This window comes from Lacerta agilis, chromosome 3, assembly GCF_009819535.1.
Source record: "Lacerta agilis isolate rLacAgi1 chromosome 3, rLacAgi1.pri, whole genome shotgun sequence".
Classification (NCBI taxonomy): domain Eukaryota; kingdom Metazoa; phylum Chordata; class Lepidosauria; order Squamata; family Lacertidae; genus Lacerta; species Lacerta agilis.
In genome coordinates, this window is record NC_046314.1 from 117770497 (window position 1) to 117795593 (window position 25097).

Below are 25097 nucleotides of genomic sequence, written 5' to 3' on the forward strand. Positions count from 1 at the left end.
GTTGCTGAATTGCAACTCATTACCAAACTTAAAACCATGGTCTGAACAAAGACATTGGATTCTTATCTCATTATACATGACAAAGCTATCTTTAGCCATCTCACCCCTTGCTTTTTCCTGTAAGACCAATTGCAGTTGTTAACAGTCGTCAACAGGTTTTCCACACCTATCAGCCAATCCCCCATTCCCACCACCCTTCTGAGTAATACCCCTCCCCACCCTCTCACTCAAGGGTCTGGTGAATCCGGTTTCAGTGTATCTGAAGAAGTGTGCATGCACACGAAAGCTCATACCAGGAACAAACTTAAGTTGGTCTCTAAGGTGCTACTGGAAGGAATTTTTATTATTTATTATTTTGTTTTGACTATGGCAGACCAACATGGCTACCCACCTGTAACTGATTCTTAACCCAAGGTACTATTTCTGGGTCAGCGGAGTCTGTAACCTGAAGCGTCTGTAACCTGAGGTACCACTGTACTCTATTCTGAACTTAAAAATGGAAAGCGTAATGCTGGTGATCAACAAAAGAGGTTTAAAGACTGTCTCAAGGCAAATCTTTTAAAAATGTAGTATAAACACCAACAATTAGGAAACACTGGCCTGTGAGTGCTCCAATGGGAGAACAGCCTTTACCAAAGGCGTCATGGGCTTAGAAGATGCTCAAACTCAGGACGCAAGGGAGAAACGTGCTAAGAGGAAGGCACACTTGGCAAACCTTCACCGTGGTCAACTCCCACCTGGAAACCAATGTCCCCACTGTGGAAGGACATGTGGATCCAGAATTGGCCTCCACAGTCACTTACGGACTCCTTGTTAAAACCACCTTTATGGAAGACAATCTTACTCGGCTACGAGGGATTGCCAAAGAAGAAGATATTCACGGCACTGGGAAATCACTAAATAATACAATCCATACCCTGGAATGGAGGGAGAGAGCTAGAAAGTCCTCTTGGCTCTTGAGGAGACCCTCCCCAGAGCCTGAAGGGGATTTCAGTGAGGGCAGAGAAGAGTCCAGCCAGCCTCACAGCCTCAGTTCGAGTTGTGGATAATTTTGGTACTGCATATCCTTGGAGAGAGCAGCACAGAGAGCATTTAAAGGGTGCTCCCCCCTTGTGCGATTTTCACACTTGTATTACTATATCGTATCACATAATACTACACAAGAGTCGCTTGTTTTATTATATAGTCTTCTAAATGGGAAGTCTGTCATTCAAGCTGAGAGTGGCACCGTGAACGCGCTGTGCTGAAGGAAGTGACCCCCCTTGCCATCTGCCCAGCCAGAGCCCCCCACCCCCCAGTGTGTTCCTCTCTACAGACCCTCCTTCCCCCAACTGAAAAAAGGGGGAGAAGCAGGAGCCACTCTTGGTCTTTATTATCACGTACAAAAGCAAAGAAGGCAGTCCCGTACAGTACTTGGAGAAAGAGGTCCAGGAAGGCAGGCAGGCTGGCCAGCTGACCTTAGGCGAAGGACGGGGGGGGGGGGAGAGGAGGACCCCCCAGGCCTCTGGAGTGCAGGTCCACCTGCCTGCGGAGGCATGAGAAAGGGAGTGGGGGCGGCTGGCGCCACGGCCTGAGGGAAAGAGGTGGCCAGGGACGTTTCCTGCACAGCCTGGCTGGCCCTGAGCCCCGGCAGCACAGGGGGAGTCGCGGGGGGTCCCGAGGGCAGGATGGAGCAGGGGGGTCCCTTCCAGCTGGGAGCGTCCCTGCCAAGGAGCGCAGCGACCTCACTGCAGCCAGTTTGGCCCCAGGTGGGCCAGCAGCCAGAGCACTGGCGAGGAAGAAAGGACCCCAATAAATATGGAGGTGTGGGGAGGGCAGTGGCGGCAGCAGCACTCCCCCCTCCCCGGGAGAAAGGCATGCAGTCACAGCAGCGCCCCCAGGGTCTGGCGGCGCAGGGGGTCCAGCTCCCTCCACATCCCCCAGCCCTGTCGAAAAGCGAGGCCAGCTCAGCAGTCCATGCAGTCTCCCTCGTACCAGGAGGGCAGGGCAGTGTCGGTGCCAAAGTATCTGTCGCCGAAGTTCCCTGAGGAAAAACAAGCCGCAGGGGTCACAGAGTCAGGCGAGGGAGGAGAACATTAGCAGAGCCTGCTGGATCAGGCCAAAGGGGGGCATCCAGTCCAGCCTCTTGTCCTCACCGTGGCCAAATATCCCAAAGAACCTGGGAATCAAGACAGACTTCCTCTGGACGTGGAGGTTCCATGAGAATGTAAGAAAAGTCTGCTGGGATCAGGCCAGTGGCCCATCTAGTCCAACATCCTGTTCTTACAGCAGCCGACCAGATGCCCATTATAGGAGCAAAGCAGCAAGCAGGATCCGCGCACAAGAGTTCTCTCTCCAGTGGAAGGAGGCCCAGCCCAGCCCAGCCCACAAGGGATCTGGCAACACTGAAACAGCCCATCGGGGAACTGCAGAACTCCCGGGGCAGCGGCTTCTTTCTCTGACAGGGAATAGAGCCCCCCACCTTGGGCTGGTCCTGCCTCTCCCCGGGAAGTGGGGGCCGCTCAGGAGCAGGCGATGCCCCCCCCCCGAGCAGAGCTCTTGCTCACCAATGCCTGGAATGATGTGGAACTCCTCGCTGACCCTCTTGTCCACGGCCGTAGTGATGATGCGAACGTGGGGGAAGGCATAGGCGACCGAGTGGACCCCCATCTCGGCCATCAGCAGGGAGAGCAGGAAGATCCGGTCCTCCTGGACATCGTGGTCCTGAGGCAGAGAAACGCAGAGTGGAAAGGGACCCCCAGTGGTCCTCTAGTCCTGCCGCTTACAATGCACAGGTGGGCAAACCTCACTTGGAGGGCGGTGCCAGCAGCCAAGCAGGCCCCAAACTGCTTCTGGCACACACTGCTTTCCACACGCACACCCCAAACTCCCTCCTGCCACGGTCTTTTGTGAGATTCCTGCATGGCAGGGGGCTGGACTAGATGACTCTTGGGGGTCCCTTCCAACTCTGATTCTAGGCTGCCAATCATAACCCTCTCCCCGTCGCCTGCCTGCCCTCCCCCAACAGCACAGGCAAAGACTAAGGCCTGCTTGTTCCTGTGCCCTGATCAGCCCCACGCAGGGGTCCCGACCCCACAAGCTCCCCCCTGCGCCAGGGTCTCCCCCCCCCACACACACACCAGCAGCACTCGGATGGCCATCATGGCTGCTGCCCCCGTGGAGACTGTGCTGTCCATCAGGATGACGTAGTCCTCGCTGATCTCCTTGGGCAGCCGGAGGTAGTGCAGCTGCAAGGGGGAAGGGGGCGCACATCAGCCTTGGCCGTGGGGAAGAGGCGGCCCCTGCCCTCCCGCCAGCCCCCTCCCCTTCGCTACCTCTGGCTCCCCCGTGTTGTGGTTGGTCTGGATGAGAATCTTGCCCAGGCGAATGTCCTTGCAGACGGCCGTGAGAGCCTGCTCCATCGTCTCGCCCGCCCGCAGGATGGAGACGCCTGTGATCTGGGGGGAGAGGAGGAAGCACAGGAACCCGTCTTGTCTCCGGCGGCCCTCAGCGCCCGGCACAGGATCGTCCCTGCCCTATGTCCAATTTGGAGAAGCCCACAGCTTGGCAGCACAAGGGTTCGGGCCAAAGACCCAGCAGCTGCAGCTCCCGCAGAAAGGCCCTGTGCATTGGCTGCCAGCCAGAGCGGCCTGGCAGCTGCTTTGGCCAGGGGGTCATCTCCCACCCAGTGGGGCCCAAGACCCTTTCGTGCGACTCACCCGCTGCCGATGGAACCGCTTCCCCTCGTAGACCGTCCCCTGCGGCGTCTCAACCGTCACCGGCTGCAAAAGACCCCAGAAGACAAGGATTGGCGGGAGGCAGGAGCCCGGCAGGCCCTGCAGGGGCACCAGGGCTCTTGGGCTTTGCCCGCCAGGGGGAGCAGCCAAGCAGCCAAGCAGCCAGCCATCGCGCCCACCCTGGGAGTGGCTGCGCGAGTTGAATCCCAGAAGTGGAACTGGATGGGTCCCCCAAGGGCCATTTAGTCCACCCCGCCATGCAACAATGGGAGCAGGAGGCGCACGCACCTTGAGGGGCAGGAAGGAGAGGGCATGCTCAATCAGCAGGCGCATGAGGCGCTTGGAGTAGAAGATGAACTCGTCCCGGGTGGTCTCCTTGTTCCTGAGGGGGAAAGCAGAGGCAGGGGCGGTGGGGGGAGAATGCAGGGTTGGCACAGCGTCAGAATCAGAGCACTGTAAGGGACCCCCAAGGATCATCTGGTCCAGGGGTCGGCAACAAGCGACCCATGGGCCCACAAAGACCGTTTTACCGGCCCACAAGCCGCCCCTGAACCGAACCACCCGCTCAGTGAGTGCCCCACATGCTGTGCTAAACCAGCACAGAGCGGCGCCGGAAATCGTGTCTGCGCATGTCCAGACGCTGAAAATCGCTTCTGCGCAGGCACAATTTTCGGCGTCTGGGCATGCGCAGAAGCGATTTCCGGCATCACGCTTCACCAGTCCGGCCCATGGGCAATCTCCATGGGAGTGATCTGGCCCGTGGCCGGTAAACCTTGCCGACCCCTGTTCTAGTCCAACCCCCCACAATGCTACGAGTGGCAGCTGAAGCTTCCCTAAAAAGTGCCCCTCTTGCGGGAGGATCTGCAGCCAAATCGCAGGTTGCATGATGGCTAGTCCCAGACAGGGGACTCTATGGTGGCCTCTCCTCTAAACCTTTCTGGCAGGAAGAGGAACAATAGAAATAATCTCCATTTCTTCCTGTCACTCCATGCTCTTTTTCCTACCTGTGGTGGGGAAATAAGTTTCTTTGCTCTCCCACAGAAAGCAATCTTCAGTTTGATCTGGATATTTGTGGCGTCTAAGGATTATTGTCTGCCTGATTTTCATCACTGGAAAGACTATGATGTGAGTAAACCTTGTATTTTCTTATTTAGTCTGAGTGAGTCTTTTTTGTTAAGAGGAAGAAGATAACGCGTCTGCCTAAAGCATCCTTGGATATCATAGTTGTTCTAGAAAGTTATGCAAGCGTGTCCTAATAGTTTTCAGAGGTGGACAGATGGTGATTTTTAATTCTACTGAAATAGGCATTTGTGTTCTCAGAGAGATAAAAAAGTGAAAGGGTCATAACTAGATAAAATATCCTCTCCTTCAAAACCTCCATCAAAGGAGGAAGCGCAGGTGCCCCTGCCCCCCAACCCAGCCCTCTCAGACCTCCCCCCCCCCCAGTACCTGATGATGGTATGCATCCCGCGGACCTGCGGTGTGCTGTCCAGGACACTGAGGGTCTTTGGCAAGGGCTGTCCCTGGTGGGCCGAGGCCAAGGCTGCTCTGTGCAGGAGGAGGAGGAGGAGGAAGTTGAGAGCTCACAAGCAAGGGATCCGCTGGCCAGCTGCAGGACAGGGGCAGCTGCTCCGCATGCAGTTCAGCCTCGCCTGGCTCACATCCCTCAGTCCCCTGACCAGGGGGGAAAGTGGGGCCACCCAATGCACCTCAAAGAATCCCCCCTTACTGTTCCCGCTCTAGAGAGTTCTTGGATAACCCTCCTGCCACTGGAAGTCCAAATTCCCAGCCCCTCCTCCCTGTGCCAGTGCTAGAATTTTTCCAGGTGCATTTTGCACCTGGCTATCAGCCACTTGTGACCAAGTGAAGATGCCCAGCCACCAGGATGCTGCCTGACATCTCCACCATCTGGAGGTGCATGCCTGGGGAACCTTGGCTCTGGACTGTTTTCACACTCTAGCAACACATCCTGGAGAATTCTACCAGGTATGTTTTATCTGCACAATGAGAATGAATTTCAGGAACCAAAGACACCCAGGTGGATTTCACCTTTGGAAGCTAAGGCACGGAAAAGGTTAAACATGGAATCTAACTGGTTGAAGTATAGTGATGTATTGATGGAAGAAGATAACAAATTTAAGTTAAAACCATATGACCAACTTAAGTTGACTGAATGGATACAGTACCATCAGATGGACGAGATGTTTAAAATAGACAGTAAAAACTCAGGTTTTTAGATAGAAAAATCCAGATTGGAGACAGAATTGCTGGATTCTAAGTACAAGAATCTTTCCAGAATGTATAACTTACTGCTGGAATGGCATACAAAAGATGAACAAGTAAAATTTGTTATGATTGATTGGGCTAAGGACGTGGGGCACAATATTATGTTGAATGACTAGGAGAGGTTGTGGAAAAAAGGTTTAAATTTCACTGCATGTACTGTTTTAAAAGAAAATATGATGGAAATGATGTACAGATGATATTTAACTCCGGTAAAACTTGCTAAAATGTATCATACATCAGATAACAAATACTGGAAGTGTAAGGAGAAGGAACTTTTTTCCATATGTGGTGGACGTGACCCAAAATAAAGGACTTCTGGGAAAGGATTTATAATGAAATGAAAAAGGTGTTAAAAGACACCTTCTTAAAGAAACCGGAAGCCTTACTCTTGGGGATTATAGGGGAGGAAATCCCCAAAAAGGAAAAGATCTTTTTGTATGCCACAACAGCAGCTAGATTATTAATTGCAAAGAACTGGAAGACTCAAGAGATACCAACAGTGGAAGACTGGCAACTGAAAATGATTGACTTTATGGAGCTTGCCGAGCTGACAGCGAGACTGTGTGACCAGAGGGAGGAAGCAGTGCAGGAAGATTGGAAGAAATTCAAAATATATTTAAAGAAATATTGTAATGTTTGAAATTGTTGAAATTCTAGGGAAGTATTTAGAGGTTTCTGGTAGAAAACAGGGTTATGAAAATTATAGAAGATTAAAGGAAATCATATTGGGTAATAAATTAACAAGTACAGGTGGGTAGCCGTGTTGGTCTGCCATAGTCAAAACAAAATAAAATAAAAAATTCTTTCCAGTAGCACCTTAGAGACCAACTAAGTTTGTTCTTGGTATGAGCTTTCATGTATCTGAAGAAGTGTACATGCACACGAAAGCTCATACCAAGAACAAACTTAGTTAGTCTCTAAAGTGCTACTGGAAAGAATTTTTTATTTTATTTTGTTTTAAATTAACAAGTAATTAGACGTGCCAGGGTTTGAGAATGAAAGGATGAAACTGCATAAAGAAGAAACGCAATGAAACCCAGGAAGGGGAGATCGGGGGAAGTCTCCCCAAGATGTGATAGAAAAAATGTGATTTGTTTTTGTTTTGTTTGTGTGTTGTGTATTTGTGTGTTATGTTTTATATCCTTCAAAATGAATAAAAATAATTTAAAAAAAGAAAAATACAACTTTCAAGCCGCCTGGCCCCCAAATGGCAACTAGACATTCAGTTTTGGCAACTGCAACCTTGGTTTAAGGAGCCATTTGGCGCCTAGCTTACATAGCTTGCATTTCTAACACTGCCCCCCTCCCACTCCCAAGCAGGCAAAGGGGGCTGCCCTCATCTCCCAGCAGGGAGGGGGCTCCTTGTCACACTGCACTACTCTGCCGGAGGGTGAAGGCTCCTGCTCCCCCCCCCAGCCCTGAGGCCCTTGCCCAGAAGAGTCAGGCGCACTTTGTCCCTCTTTGGGCCTCTCAGCTGCTTCCTCTCCACCAGCTCCGCTCCGCTCCGCCCTGCCCCTCCTTTCTCCAGACCCCGCCCCACTCAAACCCGAGCACAACACACAGGGGAGGGGCAGGAGGCGCAGCGGGGAAGAGCCAAAGGAGACCAAGTGTCCTCACATATGCCAGCGCAGCTTCCTCTGGTGAAGACGCCCAGGCCCAGCAGGGAGGGAAGGAAGAGAGACAGACAGACAGACAGACAGACAGACAGGGTGTTAGGGAGGAGGGCAAAGAGGGCAGCGGCTTCCTGCCAGGTGCAGGGGGGTGGCAGGAGGGGGAGAAGAGGAGAAGTGCCCCACAGGAGCCAGGCAGGCGAGGGGGCAGCTGCCACCTCCCCCTGTACCCCACTGTAGAAAGGCCCAGAGCAGCTCCTTCCCCTCTCCTCCCGCCTCCAGCAGCCGGGAAGGACCAGGCAAGGCAGGGGAGAACGTTGTTCAGGTGGCTGTAGGTCGCTCTGGGTTGCCTTGGACAAAATAAAGCAACTAACAAATTTAACCAACAAACAGGTAATCGTAGAATCTAGTCCAATCCCCTGCAATGCAGGATCCACACAGATGCTGCCACCCAGCAAGCAGGGCTCAAAAAGCAGGGAGGGGGGTTGGCGAAGCAGAAGCGCCCCAAAGAGGGCTGGAGCCCCCCCCCCCAGGAATGCAGAGGGGAAGCAGGAGGACTGCCGGGCCCCTCCTGCCACTATCAGCAGCCCCACCAAAGACAAGCAGGGGGGGGCAGGCGGAGGGGACTTGCCAGAGGTGGCAGCCCAGCCCAGCATGCCCCCAGAGGGACCCACCCAGAACGGCCTGGCAGCACAAGGTAGCCCCAACAAGGGGTGGGTGTCTATCCCCTTCCCCAGACAACCTGCACCCCCTCCTTGCCTTCTTCCACCACCACCCCCCGGCTGCAGGCAGGGCCCATCCACCTGCTTGCTGAGTGGGAGGGAAAGCACCAGAAAGGGGTTTTTTTAGGGAGGGGAGGCGAGGGTCCAAGCTCTGCTCCTTCAGGGCCGCCGTCATACCTGACCGTGATTTCGCGCTGGGCGGTGGCAGGAGTGGCCCACGGCGGGAGGCAGCAGAGTCATTACAGGGGGGCGGGGGGAGGTGGAGAGAAACATAGAACAGCCGTCACTGCACACCCCAAGCTCTGCGCCCGCAGGCTCCCCACCTCCCAACCCCAGGCCCAGTCATTGGGGGGCAGCAGCAGGGGAGCCCAGAGGCAGCCCAGCTCGGGACGGAGCCTCGTTCCGGTGAATTGGGGCAAGGAGCTTCGGGCGCCTGCCCAGGGTCACCCAGTGAGGAGAGCAGGACAGACCTAGGTGCCAAGAAGCGGGTGACGAGCAACGTGGGAAGGGGCAGAAGGAAGAGTGACCGCACGGGGCTGTGGACCACCCTGCAGCAGTGGAGACAGGTCCCCCCCATGCTGCCCCAAAGGGCCCCCCCTGACCTCCTCACCTTCTCCAGCTGGCTGTGCACATGCTGGACAATCAGATCCAGAGCCACAAAGTTCTCCCCACCTGGAGAAACAGCAACGGGGGAGGAGAGGAGGAGCCTGTCAGAGATACTTTTGCGCACTTGCTCCACCAGGGCAAGGAGGGCGGAGTTGGAGCCCTGGCACTTCCTCCTCTGGGAAGCCAAATGCCGGGAAATCCAAGACAAAGAAAAGGACTCCTTCACACAGTGCAGAGTTAAACACAGAGGGAGGGGGGTTGCCTCCCACCCCACTTGGGGGGCCCAAGGGAGAAAGATCCTGCCCATCTTTCCAGAGGAATCTCCCAGCCTTCCCCAACGCTCTCCCATCGGGACACAGGGAACAAAGCTGCTGCCTCCTGCGCAGACCCCGTGGGCCTCGCCTCCTCACCTCGCGGCACCACAATGTCCGCCGCCTGCATGGTGGGCTCAATGTACTGCTCAAAGGCGGGCTTCACAAACTTGCTGTACTGCTTGATGACGCCAGCCACTTCTCGTCCGCGCTCCATGATGTCCCTCTTCAGGCGCCGCACCAGCCGAATGTCTGAGTCAGTGTCCACAAACACCTTCATGTCCAGGAGCTGCAGGAGTCGCAAGGAAGAGGGCGGCGGGTTCAGGCCTCTGTGGGGAGGCCTCCCCCTCTGACCAGCCCAAATGTGGGTCCTGGGGAGGCAGCCTCCTGCATGTGGCTCCCACAAACGAGACACGTTTGGGACACAAACACCGTAAGAGACCCCCACCCAGCTCTTCTCCTGCCACAGGGCCTGTAAGGCAGCCCCTGCCTGGAACACACCCCCTTTCCATACCTGTAGGAGCTCCTTATTGGCAAAGGCCAGGATCCCTTCAAACACAATCACATTGGCCCCATATATGGTTTTCTGCAGAGGGAGGAGGAAGGACGCATCAGACTAACTGGGGAGCAACCAGCACCCTTAAGAACCTCAGAAGAGCCTGCTGGATCAGGCCAAATGGGGCCCATCTACTGCAGCATCCTGTTCTCACAGTGGCTCAACAGCTGCCTGAGGGAAACCCACAAGCAGGATGCGAGCACAAAAGCAGCACACGGCCCTCCTGTGGTTTCCAGCAACTGGCACTGAGAAGCACGGCTGCCTCCATCCTGGCTAGTAGCCATTGATAGCCCTCCCCTCCGTGAATTTGTCTCACCCTCTTTTCAAGCCACCCAGGAGATGGTCAGCTGGCCTCTTCGAGGCTAGAAGGCAACCTCTCACTTCCCAGAGCCCAGGCTCAGTCCCACCAGCCTGCCTCCTGGTCCCAGCCGTCCCACACACATCCGGGTCCCACAGGTGCAGAGAGCCTCCACAGGGAAAGTCGCACATGGGAGTGTGCCCATTCCCTCACCCCCACAGACATGCACATAAAAAGAGCTGGTGTGCCATCCTTGGGGAGATATTCATTGGAAGGTGTGGGCAGCCTCTGCTAATGATTTCAAAATAAAAGCGGGTCTGCTTGGCATTTCTTCCCTCCGCATCCTATACAGATCCGTCCTCTGCTCTCAAAGCCCCATCACCCACCCCACCCCCAGAAGATATCCCTGCAACACCAACAGACAATGCCTGTTCTGTGCTCTCTTCAGGTATCTCAGGGTGCTGATAACAGAGCATTTACCCTCCTGCTGAGCACTCCATAATATTCTGTCCAGCCAACCAAAAAAAGCAACATTCTGCACACCAGAGTCTCCTCTTCCACCAGTTTAACGCCCCCCCCCCCACCAGCCAGGATCTACAGACACCCCCCACTCCTGTGGGAAGGACCACAAGGAGCTATAATTCAAGACAGTCACTTTGATTTTATCATCGTATTTTGACTTTAGTCATATGCCACCCTGGAAGGATGACGATCACACATAGAGGAGCCTTCCCAGAGGCCGCAGCCCAGAAGAAGAGCTCCCTTCCTCACCCTAAGTGGGCTTCAGAAGCAACACAGTGTCTGGGAATTCAGAGCAGCGTTTTGTAGCTGGGCCCTAGCATGGCTGCAGCAGTGGCCTTTTTTAACAAATGCATTTCAACATCTCTTTCACAGGCTGACAGAGGCAACGGCACACAGACACAGATGGCGGACACGGCTGCAAGGGACCAGAGCAGCAGGAAGACAGCAGCAGACCTTGGCAGCGCCTGGGGGACACCACCCACCTTCAGAGCTGTCTTTTGGTTCAAAACAGCCCCGACTGCAGAAACGTTGCTTCTGCTCCCTGCTTCCCCTCGCAAATTGACTTTAGATTCAGGTAAACGCAAGCCAACTGCGCCACTCCTTGCAGCTACGGAATACAGCGCAGGTCTCTTTGTGGCTCCCGCCCAGCCTGACGGACAGCTCCTTTGGACTTTCAGGGAATGATGCAGCAAACACTGAGGGAGGGGGCCTCAGTTCCCTCTTCCCAGTCTCGCCCCACATACCCACTCCTTGCTCCGGCTGTGCGTGGTGAAGTCGTAGACGGGCACTTTGACGCTTTTGCCCTCCTTGAGCTTCCGTAAGACACTGATCAGCAGGTCAAAGTCAAAGGCATCGGGGTGGTCAAAGTTGTACTCGTTACAGGCAGCCAGCTGCTGCTGCTCCTTGTTCAGCACCTGGGAGAGCGCAGGGGGAGGGGGGTGGATCAGAGGCAGAAGGGACCCCACCCCCCTGGATCAGATCTGGGCTTGGCCGGCCAGGCTCTCCCCAACGCAGCTGGGCAGGAGACCCCACCCACCTTGTAGAAGCTGTCCATGGAGAGTAGCACCACCCAAGGCACATCCAGGGCTTCGATGATCTTGTTGGCCACCGTGGTCTTGCCCGACGCGCTTCCGCCACACAAGCCTGAGAGAGAGGGAGGACCATGAGGTACCTGGACCCTTCCAGCTGCAGAGGGCAAGCCGAGAGGCTCTGGTAGCCACCACCGAGGCAAGGTCCAGGCCGGCCTTGCAGGGAGACCTGATCCAAGGCCAACTCTTCTGCAGCGCAAGAGCCATGTCTCAGCCCAAGGCAAGAGGGAGAGAGCTGCACACACAGAACCACAGAGCTGTAGTGTTAGAAGCACTCCCAAGGGTCATTTAGCCCAACCCTCTGCAATGCAGGAGTCACCCTTCCCACCCACTGAAACTGTGTTCTGATGTCGTCTGTGCCACTCTGACTGCCAGGAAGCAATAGGGCGACTCAGCAGGCAGGAGGGAACAAAGGGAGGTGGGAGACCCCTGAAAAGAGCTCTCCACCCCACCCCCGCCCTGCAGCCTCTTCCCCCGCCCGCACTGGGCTGCAGCCCCCTCGCCATGTCCTCAGGCGGCCCCAAGCCCCCTTCCCTCTGCAGAAGGCGCCCCCGCAACAGACGGCGCCCCCAAGCCCAGCAGGTGCTGCAATTGCGAGGGCGGCCCCGGAGAGCAGAGGGCCTGGCGATCGCCTAGGCAGCCCCCCGCTCACCGATGACGAAGGCCTCCTTGAAAGGGGTGCCTGTCTCGTTGTACCAGGGCGGCCGGCCGGCCGTGTAGATGGTGCGCTTGCTGGTCCGCAGCAACGGCGGCTCCGTCTTGGACTGGCTCGTGGTCCGTTTCCGCGGCGAGAGCGACGGCGTCGGCGGCGGGCGGCACACCAGGCTGTCCAGGGCTGCGGGTCCGCTGCGCCGGGGAGGAGAAGGGTGCCTCTGAGCATGGGCAGAGCGCCCTGGAGCCCCTCGGGGGAAGGGGAGGCCTGCTGCCCTCCCGCCCGTCCCCGCCCTGTCCCCGCCCGTCTCACCTGCTGCCGAGCCGCCCTCCCGCCCGAGCCGCCACCGCCGCCTCCTCAGCCGCCATCTTGGCCGCCTCACGCCGCTCTTCCAGCGCCGGCAGCCGCAAAGCCTGCCGGGAGGCGGGCGGGAGAGGGCAGGGCGACGTAGCGAACGTCATCGGCGGCCCCCGCTCTTCCTCCCTCGGCGAAACTACCATTCCCGTCAGGCACCGCGCGCACGGAGAGAACAGAGGCGAGAAATTCTAGACCAGCCCTCGCGTGGTCCGAATGGGGCAATTCCGGACTGCCGTCGGAGGATCCGATTCCGACTGTGTCCTTGTCTGGGCTAGTGGGGCGGAGGGCTGGCCGCAGAAACGGGGGGGGGGGCAGTTGCCTAATGGTTAGAGTGCCGGACTACGGTCTGGGGGAGATCAGGGTTCGAATCCGTCCCACTCGGCCGTTATTGTTATTCATTTATTTATTTAATTTGTATGCCACCCTTCCCTCGAAGATCCCAGGGCGGCTGGCTCACAACAGAAAAGCTCCTGGGCCCGTCATCGTCTTCTCTCTCAGCCTGACCTCCCTTTGCAGAGGGGTTGTGAGGATCAAATGAGGGCGAGGACCTCGAGCTTCAAGGACATGTTGTTGTTATTGTTTAGTCGTTTAGTCTTGTCCACCTCTTCGCGACCCCATGGACCAGATGGCACATCAGGCACTCCTGTCTTCCACTGCCTCGCGCAGTTTGGTCAGACTTATGTTGGTAGCTTGGAGAACACTGTCCAACCATCTCGTCCTCTGTCGTCCCCTTCTCCTTGTGCCCTCAATCTTTCCCAACATCAGGGTCTTTTCCAGGGAGTCTTCTCTTCTCATGAGGTGGCCAAAGTCTTGGAGCAGAGGTCAGCAAACTTTTTCAGCTGGGGACCCGTCCACTGTCCCTCATACCTTGGGGGGGGGGGCCCGGACTATATTTTGGAAAAAATATGAACGAATTCCTATGCCCCACAAATAACTCAGAGGTGCATTAAGCACACATTCTATTCATGTAAAAACACCAGGCAGGCCCCACAAATAATCCAGAGATGCATTTTAAATAATAGGACACAGTCTACTCATGTAAAAACACGCTGATTCCCGGACTGTCTGCCGGCCAGATTTGGAGTTTCAGCTTCTTGCAGTCCATGGGACTCTCAAGACTCTCCTCCAGCACCATAATTCAAAAGCATCAATTCTTCGGAGATCAGCCTTCTTTATGGTCCAGCTCTCACTTCCATACATCACTACTGGGACATAAAAGGAAGGAAGGAATGAATGAAGCTGCCCAGAGAGGAGCCCCTCCCGGCGATTCCCGACCCAGGGGAGGAAAATCAGTCTCCTGCTTACAACCCCCCACCCCACCCCGCAAAAAGTGCTCGGAGCTTGCCGAGGCTCCTTCTTCAAGGCGCGTCCAGAAAGCCTGCCTTGCATTTGACTTCTTTGTAGGGCGACGCTGCTTCCCGGGAAGCGAGTCACGCCAGGGAAGGAAGGCAGCCTCCCAGCAAGGCCTTCTTGGCGGTGGCCCCTGTCCGCTGCTCGCTCTCTTCCTTGTATCTCCCGCACGACCTTCTCGTTCTGCCGGGCGCTGACGCAGAGCAATCCCGTGCTCCAAGGCTGGGGGGGGGGGGCGCATCTGGCGGCCCTCTCGGGTGTGCGGTGCCAGAGGGCCCGCCAAACCCAGGGATGGATCTCCTTAAAGCGTCATATGTGACCCTTATAATATAGCATATATATCTCATGTATATTTGTTGTTGTTATTAAGTAGATGTCTTCATGGCTTTACTTGTGGAAATGACTCAGAGCGACTCGCAAATACCACAGAAAGACTAAAACCAATTAAAACAAAATCGATCAAAACCGCATCTAGATAAATAAAAGGCATATATCGTCATGTATCCACGTATATTGATGCATTTGGTGTGTATCATGTAGCATAACTTCATTGTACGATCATTTCTTTTCCGTTTGTTATGGGTTTTTTTCTCTGGAAGCGTGCATCATATTTCATTAAATTTCTTATCATAATGTTTCACCTTTGATCCGATGGTTTGTAATTGGATACTTTTTGGTGGGGGAACAAGCTGCCTTTTGCACCAGGCATCACCCCTGGACGGTGGGCGGAGACCCCTCCCCACCATTCCTCTCTCTCCCATCCTCTTTCGCAAGGGGGGCATGCTTCGTGGCCGAAGGAGGCCTTAGCCTCACCTGCCTCGCAAGGTTGTTGTGAAGGCAAAGTGTACATACAGGTAAGTGTATAATGAAATTATTTCTAGTGTCTTTTTCTTGGTCTGCATTTTGGTTTTATGCTTTGGCGAAGCGGAGGAGGGATACTGCAGGCTGGGAGAAATGGCAGGTTGTGAGTATGTGGCTGGGAAATCTTGCCCCAGGACAGCCCTGTAAGGTAGTCCACGGACAGCATTGCAGTTCGGAGGTGGCGCTCTCCCACCTCAAAGAAAGCCGCCCGAAGCACAGCTCCGTTTGCAGCGCATGGGCGTCTCCTTAAAGTGCCCCCCCCCCGTAAGCTCAGGGGAGAGCTCGTCCTCGTGCGGACCAGGAGTGGGTTCAGTCGCAGGAACAAGCGAGCAGAAATAAATGGAGAATGCGATGGAGAAAGTGCAACGCTATAGGAATCTGCACATTTTAACTTTGCTGAAATTACCAGATTGTTCAGGGTCCTGAAATAAACACATCGTGAAGAGCTCCGAAAGGACCTTTCCAAACCGAGCGAAGGGGCGTTAAAAAGTCCAAAGCAATTCAGTATAAACAAGTGTAAGCTGCATGTCGGAGTATTTTTTTTAAAAAATAATAATAATTAATTTTAATATGCTTAATTTCCCCTATACAGAGTCTGACCTGGCGGTGGGTGGCGAGGAAGGACACTTGCTTAGCAGCTGCGCCCTGCTAGGGATCACGATGAAAGGAATTGGAAATCAGATATCGTGCTAACAATGCCATTTTTGGGGGGGTGCTGTGGACGGTTCTGGTCGCCTCACTTCAAACAGGATATCGGAGATCCGGAAAAGACTCAGAAAAGAGCAACCCAAATGTTCCAGCGGATCATGGAGAGATTTGCCGCGTTTGGGACTTTTTAGCTTAGAGAAAGGGGGAGTCGGAGGCGACACGATAGTTTATCACATCATGCAGTGTGTGTGAGATAGAGGAGAGAGCGCTTCCTTGGTGGCCAGGGGCATAGCCAGGATTTTTGTTTGGGTAAGGGGGAAACCGGCTTGATTGGTCAGTTGGTTATTTCTATTGTCTTACTTGATGGGGGGGCAGATGCTCCCATGTTGGTGGGTATCCTTTGGGTTTGGATCTGCAGAGCAGCCCTCCGAGAGCGGGCATCCGGCCAGCGACTCAAAGACCGGAGACTCGCGACTGGGACGACAGAATCACTCGATAGAAATATCTAGATATAATCGAATTTTATTGTTTTTCAGCATCAATGAAAAACTCCACAGATACATTGGATCCCTGGATTTTCTTAATAGACGACGCTTCATCCAAATCGTAATGGTTACTTCCCATCTGGAAATATTAATACTATTAACTCCGAAGAAAAAGGCGAAGCAGCAGCCAGAGGACTTCGGGAAGAACATGGGCAGCAGGAGACTCCCCTCGCTTTCGGGGTTCCTGCGCCAGGTGCAGGCGGGTCCTCTTCCCACTCCCTCGTCCCACGGAGAAGCATTTCTCCCCGTCCTCGCATTTTGAAATCACTCTTATTTATTTCCTATTTTACTGTTTAAAGAGCAAACCGCAGAGCCTTTTACAAAAACTATAAAACAAAAACAAAATGTTAATGATCCCGTTGCCTACAGAGTAGATAAAGGGCTTGGAAGTGAGGTCTGTGTGAAATAAAGGGGGGGGTCCGATTCTGAGGGGCACCAGGGACCAGCTTCCGATCCGTTGCGTCAATTTCCTCACCTTCGCAGGTAAACCTCAAGCGCATTATCTGAGGGTCCATAATCGAGATGGGGGGAAGTGTAACTGGGAGCAGCGCCAAGCCCCACACGGCCGCTCGGAGTCTCGGTCCATCCATGGGTGTTGCACCCCAACATTTGCGACAGGGACAGCTTCTTGTGGCAGAGCGGGCTCTTGTTTTTAAAACAGGGGCATTGTGGCTTCAGAAGACAAAGGCAAGGGCCACCCTCCGCCGCCACTCCGCCTATCTCTGCCCACCGGCGGCGACCAGTTCTTCCTGCCCCTGCCAGGGCCTTGGCACCGGTTCGCAGCCCCCCACCGTGCCGCCGCCCGCCACCTTCTTTCCTTTGCGTCCTGCGGGGCACCGCAGCGAATTTTTCCGCACCCAACTGCAAAGGAGACTCGGAGTCCGCGGCGCCGTCTAGCAGCGCCGGGAAACCGCCTCTCGGGGCGTTTTCCCAGGATCGCGACATTCCTTCTCCAGGAAGGCGTCCAGCCCACCAGCGGCGCCGGTAAAAACACACCGCGGTGCATAGGGCCCCATAAAGGAAGGCCGGGAAGGAGGCGCTTCGTTCGCCCCTCATTGGGGAAAACCCCAGCACCGGTTCCAGTAAAAAAAATCCAGCCGCCCCCTTAGAAACGTCCGTCTCCCCGCCCCGTCCTCCCAGCCTCACGGAAAGATGTCGAGAGGCGTCCTCATTTCTGCGGGGCCTCAAGATGGACGGGGAGATTTGGGGGGCAGCCGCAGTGCCCCCCCCCCGCCCGGGCTCTGGACTGCAGGTTTATTTTGCTCCCTCCGGGTGAGGGGGCTTCAGGTGTCCAGGCATCCAAAGGACGCGCCTCCCCCCCGCTCTCCCACCCCTCCCTTCCTCCCTCCGGCTTCCCTGACGCCTCACAGAGAAAAACAAAGAAACGAAATTGGGCCGCGCAGAGGGTTTGGCCCGTGAGAAATGGATTCGGACGGGCGGTCGCATTTTTCTAACCTCGGAGCCCCCTCGGGAGGAGCGGGGCGAGGCTGGCTCGGCTTCTCACGCCGCAAAACCCCTGGAAGAGGGCAGAGAAGCGCGCCGGGATCGAGCGAAAACGATCCAAGTAGTGCCTGGAACTAGGCAGCCGCTTCCTCCTGGTCGGGTAAGATAGGAAGAAAGTGGGGGAGCCTGATGGGCACCGCCGGTCCACGGGCTGAGGCTCTCTGTTGGGGGGGGGGGTCATTGTGCGGGGGGGGGCTGCCGGGCCCCGGATTGGGGGACCAAGTTAGGCCCAAATCCGGCTGCCTCTTCCCCCTGCGCTGGAGGGAGCAATCCCGCCTGCCACACAATGGATCTGCCGCGGGGCTCTCCTGCGATCCCTTCTCCAGGCTGCAGCAGAAGATCGTCAATGGTCCCTGCCTGTCCTCTTGGGAGGAGAGACCCTTTTCTTTGATGAAGCCGCCGCCGCCGGGGCGTCCCCCGTCATCACCTCCATCACCGTTTCATTAGATAGCCATCAATATCGATCCTGCGAGGCGAAGAAAGCGCTCCGACTCAGCCCCGCGACGCCTCCCGCGCGCCCGTCCAGGCGGAACCGGCTCGCTCCGCGCGCGGCGTCTCTCGCCGGTCTCTTCCCGCAACCCCGCCCCGCTGACGGACGGTGGCTGCGGTCCGGCCCCGTTCTTCTTGGCTGGGCAGGGGAGACATCGCCAGCGAAGCGCCTTTCCTGGCCTCCCACCCCGGAGCCCAGCTGCGGGCGGCCACCCCCTCGAGCCTGGGGAGCTCTCCTCGGGTTCGACGCCCAACCACAAGGGAGCGCCGAGCCAGAAGACCGCCAAGGCGCTTTCCCACCTCCGGGGGCCTGGCGGAATCGGGCATCTCCTCCGCTGGGCGCTGCGTCTGCCTCCTTCCCGGGCGCCACGACGGCACGGCAGTGAAGAGGCAAGGCAGGGGCGTCTGAAGGCGCGTCTTCTAGCTGCCCGCAGGGGGCGGGGCCTGTGGCTTAGGGGCGGGGCCTTTTGTCGCCCGACCGCCCACCGGGGGTTGCCTCTGCTTGGACCTCTCGACGGCGCCGGCAGCGGCGGCTGCAGCAACAGGAAGAGGAGTCTCCTGAGAGCACATGGAGAGTGCCCGGTGCGCCTCTGCCTGAGGCCGAGGTCCAGAGCGCCGCAGCCAGGGGGTTTCTCCTTTTCTGGACACGATGGAGCCCCCCTCGGGTGAGGGCAGAGACCCCTCAGAGAGCGCTCGCCTGGTGTGCAGCCGCAGTAGCAGCAGCTCCAGCAGCGTCCGCCTCAAGAGGTAAGGGGGTCCCCACTCCTCCCTTCCTCTCCGCCATCGGGATCCTCCGGAGACTCCGCCAGGCGCTCCCCTGACCCACTTGAAGACCCCGCTGAGATGGCCCATGGCTGCCTTTTCCTGCACAAGCGGCCCGAGGTTTTTAATCTGATACGCTCCTGCCGAGCGAAGTGGCCTTTGGTCGCCCGTACTCCCTAGACAGCCAAGGACCCCCGCCGCCTCTTGGCCCCTCCCTGCCCAGTCCCCTGGCCCCCACCCGGCAGGTTCCCCGCCTTGCCTCCCCCCAGCATCTCCCCCTGCTCGGGAATCCCCGCATTTTCTGGGGAACTTCGTGTGCTTGTTACGAGGGGGTCGGCTAGAGGGGGTCCCCTTGTGCCGCTCCTCCATCTCCTCCTTCCAGGGCATCCTTGGATTCCTGCCCCCCCCCCCGACGGCTCATGGGGAATTCCACGGCAGTGGGACGTGAGCGGCGGGAGGGGTAGGCGCAAAAGTGTGTGGGGGAACGGGAATCGTGGAGGTGGGGATGTCTCCTTCCCAGTTCCTTGCGGGGCATCTTTCGCTTATGCCTTCGCTCTGCTGCCAGGGTCGAGCGTTTCAGTTCTTACTGGGGGGGGGGAGGCGGGGGTCCCTCTCGCCCCTCGCGGGAGGTGGGCGCTCCCGGAGAGCCCACAGGAGCCTTTCCTTGCGGCGTCTGCATTGACACCCCTCCCTCCTCACCCGTCGCGTCTGGGCCGCTGTATCAAAGGCCGCGAGTCCCTCAATAGAGTTAGCGGCCGGAGAACCCCTCTCTGCACCCCCAGAAGGGCCCGCTCGTGGGGCAACCAGTCAGCCAAGCCTCACTGCCCGAGGAGGGGGAGAAACAGGCTCTCCAAGCATCGGTGAGGAGGCCCGTCGGGCCCTTTCGCCTGTCCGAGAGGGCGCCCCATGGACGGGCCGGTCGTCAGCCGCTGGCGATGCCGTTACATCTTGGGGGGAGCAGGACAGCTGTGGCTGGAAAGAGCCCCCCGTGGATTGTCTCCAAAAAGGAGGGGGTGGGGAATGCCTGGTCCTCGCTGCCAGCCCACGAGGCGCTTCCTCCGCCCTGTGCCGTCGAGCCTGTTCCTTGGCACGCGCCAGCCTGTTTTCTGTGCCCCCATCTGCCTCCAGAAGGCTCTGCCGGGTGCCAGGGAGGGACAGCTGAGCGGTGGGCTGGCGAAATCTGCGCTGGGGGAGCGTGGCTGCCTCGTTTTCCGGGGCTTGCATTTGAGGAGATGGGGGGGGGCCGCACGCGCACACATGGAGGGCACGTGCCCCATCCCTGTGCAGACGGCCCCTAACCCAGCTCACCTCCTCGCCGTCCTCCAGAGCAGCCTGGCCAAGGAAAGGTGCCTTGAAGGTCACTGAGGTGAACGGCAAGGACAGGTGCCTGGAGGCTGAGATGCTGCCAGGGGGAGCAGGGGAGGGGGCCGCCTCCCCTGGAATCCAGCCCAGCCTATCTGGAGCCCTGGAAGCCTTGCGGCAACGGGGGAACAACCCCTGACGAATGCCTGCCTGCCACGTTTTCAGCCAACAGGCTCGGACCAAACTCGAGCTGCTATTTTGTGTGGGAATGCTGACATTCTGCCGCCCTGTGAGGTTGGCTGCCTGTGGGGAGGGCTAGGGGGCAGGACTCACCTTGCATTGGGGGCTGCCATGGGGGGGGGAAGAAGAACAGTTCGAGAGGGGAACTGACCTGCTTCCAAGACTGCCTTTAACTTGTGCTGACCTCCCATCCGGTGCTAGACCGATACTCCTCAGGTCTCTGGCCTCACCTTCTCCTTCTCCATCTTGAGAGGAGACCTCTAGGGTGGATTCTCGGCATCTGAGATGCAAGAGGGAGCCGGGCTCATTGCTTCTCCTTAGTTAAAATGAGAGTTTTCCCTGTCAAGTTAGTATTTCCCACAATAAATGGAGAGTTCTTGTATCCCTAAACTCAGTGCCTCAGTGTGAGTAAATTCAGGGGAATTTAGAACTAAAATATCCGCCTGATAAAGTTAAACAACAGATCAACAGAGCCAGACTGATACCCAGAGAGAACTTGCTGCAAGACAGACCCAAAAGAGAAAAAAACAGAACACCACCAGTAATCACATACAGCTCCAAAGTTAAAACAGTACAACGCATCATCAGAGACCTACAACCTCTCCTAGACAATGACAGTTCTCTTTCTCAAGCTCTGGGAGGAAGACCTTTCATTGCCTACAGACAGCCACCCAATCTTAAACAACTCCTCCCCCACAATAATTCAGCAACCGGACTTAACATGGACACTGGTACCAGAGCCTGCAATAAACCCAGATGCCAACTTTGCTGCCACATACACCAGGATAATACCATTACTGGCCCCAACAGTGTGATGCAGCAGCTAAAAAAGCCAATGCAATTCTGGGCTGCATCAATAGGAGTATAGCATATTGTCTCCCTGCTTATTTAACTTATATGCAGAATTCATCATGCGAAAGGCTGGGCTGGATGAATCCCAAACTGGAATTAAGATTGCCGGAAAAAATATCAACAACCTCAGATATGCTGATGATACAACCTTGATGGCAGAAAGTGAGGAGGAATTGAAGAACCTTTTAATGAGGGTGAAAGAGGAAAGCGCAAAATATGGTCTGAAGCTTGTGGGATGTAAACACAGAGCAGCCAAACACAACACTCCTAGAGAGGACATGAAGGTAACTCAGTCCTCCAGGCTTAACTTCCTGTTTACCTGGACTGAGTTACAGGAACCAGAAGTAGGTGTGGTCTTACCTGGGAGGAAGATCCCAAAGAAGACTCTCCATTTTGCCTCATCCTTTGAAGAAGCAGCATGCTCTCTCTCAGCCTGCAGCTGAGAGAAGCAGAGGTGAAGCCTGTTCCCTCATGGAAGCAGCTTCACTGCATGTAAATACATTTATCTAAGTTTGTCTGCCTCCTTGAAGCATGTACTGTAACTCATGGATGTCTGTAAGTAAACTCCTTTTATATCTTATAATCAGTATTGTGTCTTTCTACTTTTAAGAGGGAACAAGGGGAATATACCAGGAATATAGCTGGCTTAAGCAAGCCTATGCAAACGTTTTTCTGCTGTGTTTTAAAAGGGAATGTAAACTCTGCTAAGTTTGGAGCTTGCTCACACAAGCTGGGATTGAGATATATAAATAATATATACTCATCCACACTCCTAAACATTCCCACAAAGCTCAACATCAAAAAAACTAAGATCATGGCCACTGGTCCCATCACCTCCTGGCAAATAGAAGGGGAAGAAATGGAGGCAGTGAGAGATTTCACTTTCTTGGGTTCCATGATCACTGCAGATGGTGACAGCAGTCACGAAATTAGAAGACGCCTGCTTCTTGGGCGAAAAGCAATGACAAACCTAGACAGCATCTTAAAAAGCAAAGACATCACCTTGCCAACAAAGGTCCGTATAGTTAAAGCTATGGTTTTCCCAGTAGTAATGTATGGAAGTGAGAGCTGGACCATCAAGAAGGCTGATCGCCGAAGAATTGATGCTTTTGAATTATGGTGCTGGAGGAGACTCTTGAGAGTCCCATGGACTGCAAGAAGATCAAACCTATCCATTCTCAAGGAAATCGGCCCTGAGTGCTCACTAGAAGGACAGATCCTGAAGTTGAGGCTCCAGTACTTTGGCCACCTCATGAGAAGAGAAGACTCCCTGGAAAAGACCCTGATGTTGGGAAAGATGGAGGGCACAAGGAGAAGGGGACGACAAAGGATGAGATGGTTGGACAGTATTCTCGAAGCTACTAACATGAGTTTGGCCAAACTGCGGGAGGCAGTGAATGATAGGCGTGCCTGGCGTGCTCTGGTCCATGGGGTCACGAAGAGTCGGACACGACTGAACGACTGAACAACAACAATCTAGATCAAGGGAAGTAATAGTACCACTGTATTCCGCTCTGGTCAGACCTCACCTGGAGTACTGTGTCCAGTTCTGGGCACCACAGTTCAAGAAGGATACTGACCAGCTGGAACGTGTCCAGAGGAGGGCAACCAAAATAGTCAAAGGCCTGGAAACGATGCCTTATGAGGAACGGCTTAAGGAAGCCGGGTATGTTTAGCCTGGAGAAGAGAAGGTTAAGGGGTGATATGATAGCCATGTTCAAATATATAAAAAGATGTCATATAGAGGAGGGAGAAAGGTTGTTTTCTGCTGCTCCAGAGAAGCGGACACAGAGCAATGGATTCAAGCTACAAGAAAGACGATTCCACCTAAACATGAGGAAGAACTTCCTGACAGTAAGAGCTGTTCGACAGTGGAATTTGCTGCCAAGGAGTGTGGTGGAGTCTCCTTCTTTGGAGATCTTTAAGCAGAGACTTGACAGCCGTCTGTCAGGAATGCTTTGATGGTGTTTCCTGCTTGGCAGGGGGTTGGACTGGATGGCCCTGGTGGTCTCTTCCAACTCTATGATTCTATGATCTCAGGACTATTTAATTAAGCTCATCTTCTAACATTGTGTATGCCATCAAATGCCAACAGTGCCCTTCAGCTCTCTATATTGGACAAAAAGGCCAAACCCTACGCCAAAGGATAAAAAGGTAAAGGGATCCCTGACCATTAGGTCCAGTCATGTCTCACTCTGGGGTTGCGGCGATCATCTCACGTTACTGGCTGAGGGAGCCGGTGTACAGTTTCCGGGTCATGTGGCCAGCATGACAAAGCTGCTTCTGGCGAACCAGAGCAGCGCACAGAAACGCCATTTACCTTCCCGCCAGAGCGGCAGGCCTGGGCCTACCTATTTATCTACTTCCACTTTTGATGTGCTTTTGAACTGATAGGTGGGCAGGAGCTGGGACCGAGCAACAGGACTTTACCCCATTGCGGGGATTTGAACTGCTGACCTTCTGATCAGCAAGCCCTAGGAGCTGTAGTTTATAAATGGACATAAATCCTAGTACAGCCCAGGTAATGTGGTTGCTGACCATGAGCCAGACATCCTGGAGAGTGAAGTCAAATGGGCCTTAGAAAGCCTCGCTAACAACAAGGCCAGTGGAAGTGATGATATTCCAGCTGAACTATTTAAAATTTTAAAAGATGATGCTGTTAAGGTGCTACACTCAATATGCCAACAAGTTTGGAAAACTCAGCAGTGGCCAGAGGATTGGAGAAGATCAGTCTACATCCCAATCCCAAAGAAGGGCAGTGCCAAAGAATGCTCCAACTACCGCACAATTGCACTCATTTCACATGCTAGCAAGGTATTGCTTAAAATTCTACAAGGCAGGCTTAAGCAGTATGTGGACCGAGAACTCCCAGAAGTGCAAGCTGGATTTCGAAGGGGCAGAGGAACCAGAGACCAAATTGCAAACATGCGCTGGATTATGGAGAAAGCTAGAGAGTTCCAGAAAAACATCTACTTCTGCTTCATTGACTACGCAAAAGCATTTGACTGTGTCGACCACAGCAAACTATGGCAAGTTCTTAAAGAAATGGGAGTGCCGGATCACCTCATTTGTCTCCTGAGAAATCTCTATGGGGGACAAGAAGCTACAGTTAGAACTGGATATGGAACAACTGATTGGTTCAAAATTGGGAAAGGAGTACGACAAGGCTGTATATTGTCTCCCTGCTTATTTAACTTATATGCAGAATTCATCATGCGAAAGGCTGGACTGGATGAATCCCAAACTGGAATTAAGATTGCCGGAAAAAATATCAACAACCTCAGATATGCTGATGATACTACCCTGATGGCAGAAAGTGAGGAGGAATTAAAGAACCTTTTAATGAGGGTGAAAGAGGAAAGCGCAAGATATGGTCTGAAGCTCAACATCAAAAAAACTAAGATCATGGCCACTGGTCCCATCACCTCCTGGCAAATAGAGGGGGAAGAAATGGAGGCAGTGAGAGATTTCACTTTCTTGGGTTCCATGATCACTGCAGATGGTGACAGCAGTCATGAAATTAGAAGACGCCTGCTTCTTGGGAGAAAAGCAATGACAAACCTAGACAGCATCTTAAAGAGCAAAGACATCACCTTGCCGACAAAGGTCCGTATAGTTAAAGCTATGGTCTTCCCAGTAGTAATGTACGGAAGTGAGAGCTGGACCATCAAGAAGGCTGATCGCCGAAGAATTGATGCTTTTGAATTATGGTGCTGGAGGAGACTCTTGAGAGTCCCATGGACTGCAAGAAGATCAAACCTATCCATTCTCAAAGAAATCAGCCCTGAATGCTCACTAGAAGGACAGATCCTGAAGTTGAG

At 54.8% G+C, this 25097-nt stretch overlaps 2 protein-coding genes across 2 annotated transcripts in view; one reads left to right on the forward strand and one right to left on the reverse strand.

Annotated features, from left to right (window-relative positions):
- Window positions 1-1350: 1350 nt before the first annotated feature.
- Window positions 1351-12494, reverse strand: LOC117044489 (uridine-cytidine kinase-like 1). The gene is made up of 14 exons (XM_033145292.1): window positions 12368-12494; window positions 11664-11770; window positions 11371-11541; window positions 9766-9837; window positions 9351-9540; window positions 8945-9006; window positions 7620-7639; window positions 5166-5264; window positions 4005-4098; window positions 3699-3761; window positions 3315-3437; window positions 3120-3227; window positions 2547-2703; window positions 1351-2023 (listed from the first exon to the last, which is right to left on the reverse strand). The coding sequence occupies exons 2-14, from the start codon at window positions 11679-11681 to the stop codon at window positions 1947-1949; spliced, it is 1254 nt and encodes a 417-aa protein (XP_033001183.1). The 5' UTR covers window positions 11682-11770; window positions 12368-12494; the 3' UTR covers window positions 1351-1946.
- A 6120-nt stretch (window positions 12495-18614) lies between these two features.
- Window positions 18615-25097, forward strand: part of SLC30A3 (solute carrier family 30 member 3) — a 30925-nt gene continuing 24442 nt past the window's right edge. The window contains exon 1 of the mRNA XM_033145293.1: window positions 18615-18867. Within this exon, the coding sequence (XP_033001184.1) occupies window positions 18770-18867 (98 nt within the window). The 5' untranslated portion in view covers window positions 18615-18769. The remainder of the gene's footprint in view (window positions 18868-25097) is intronic.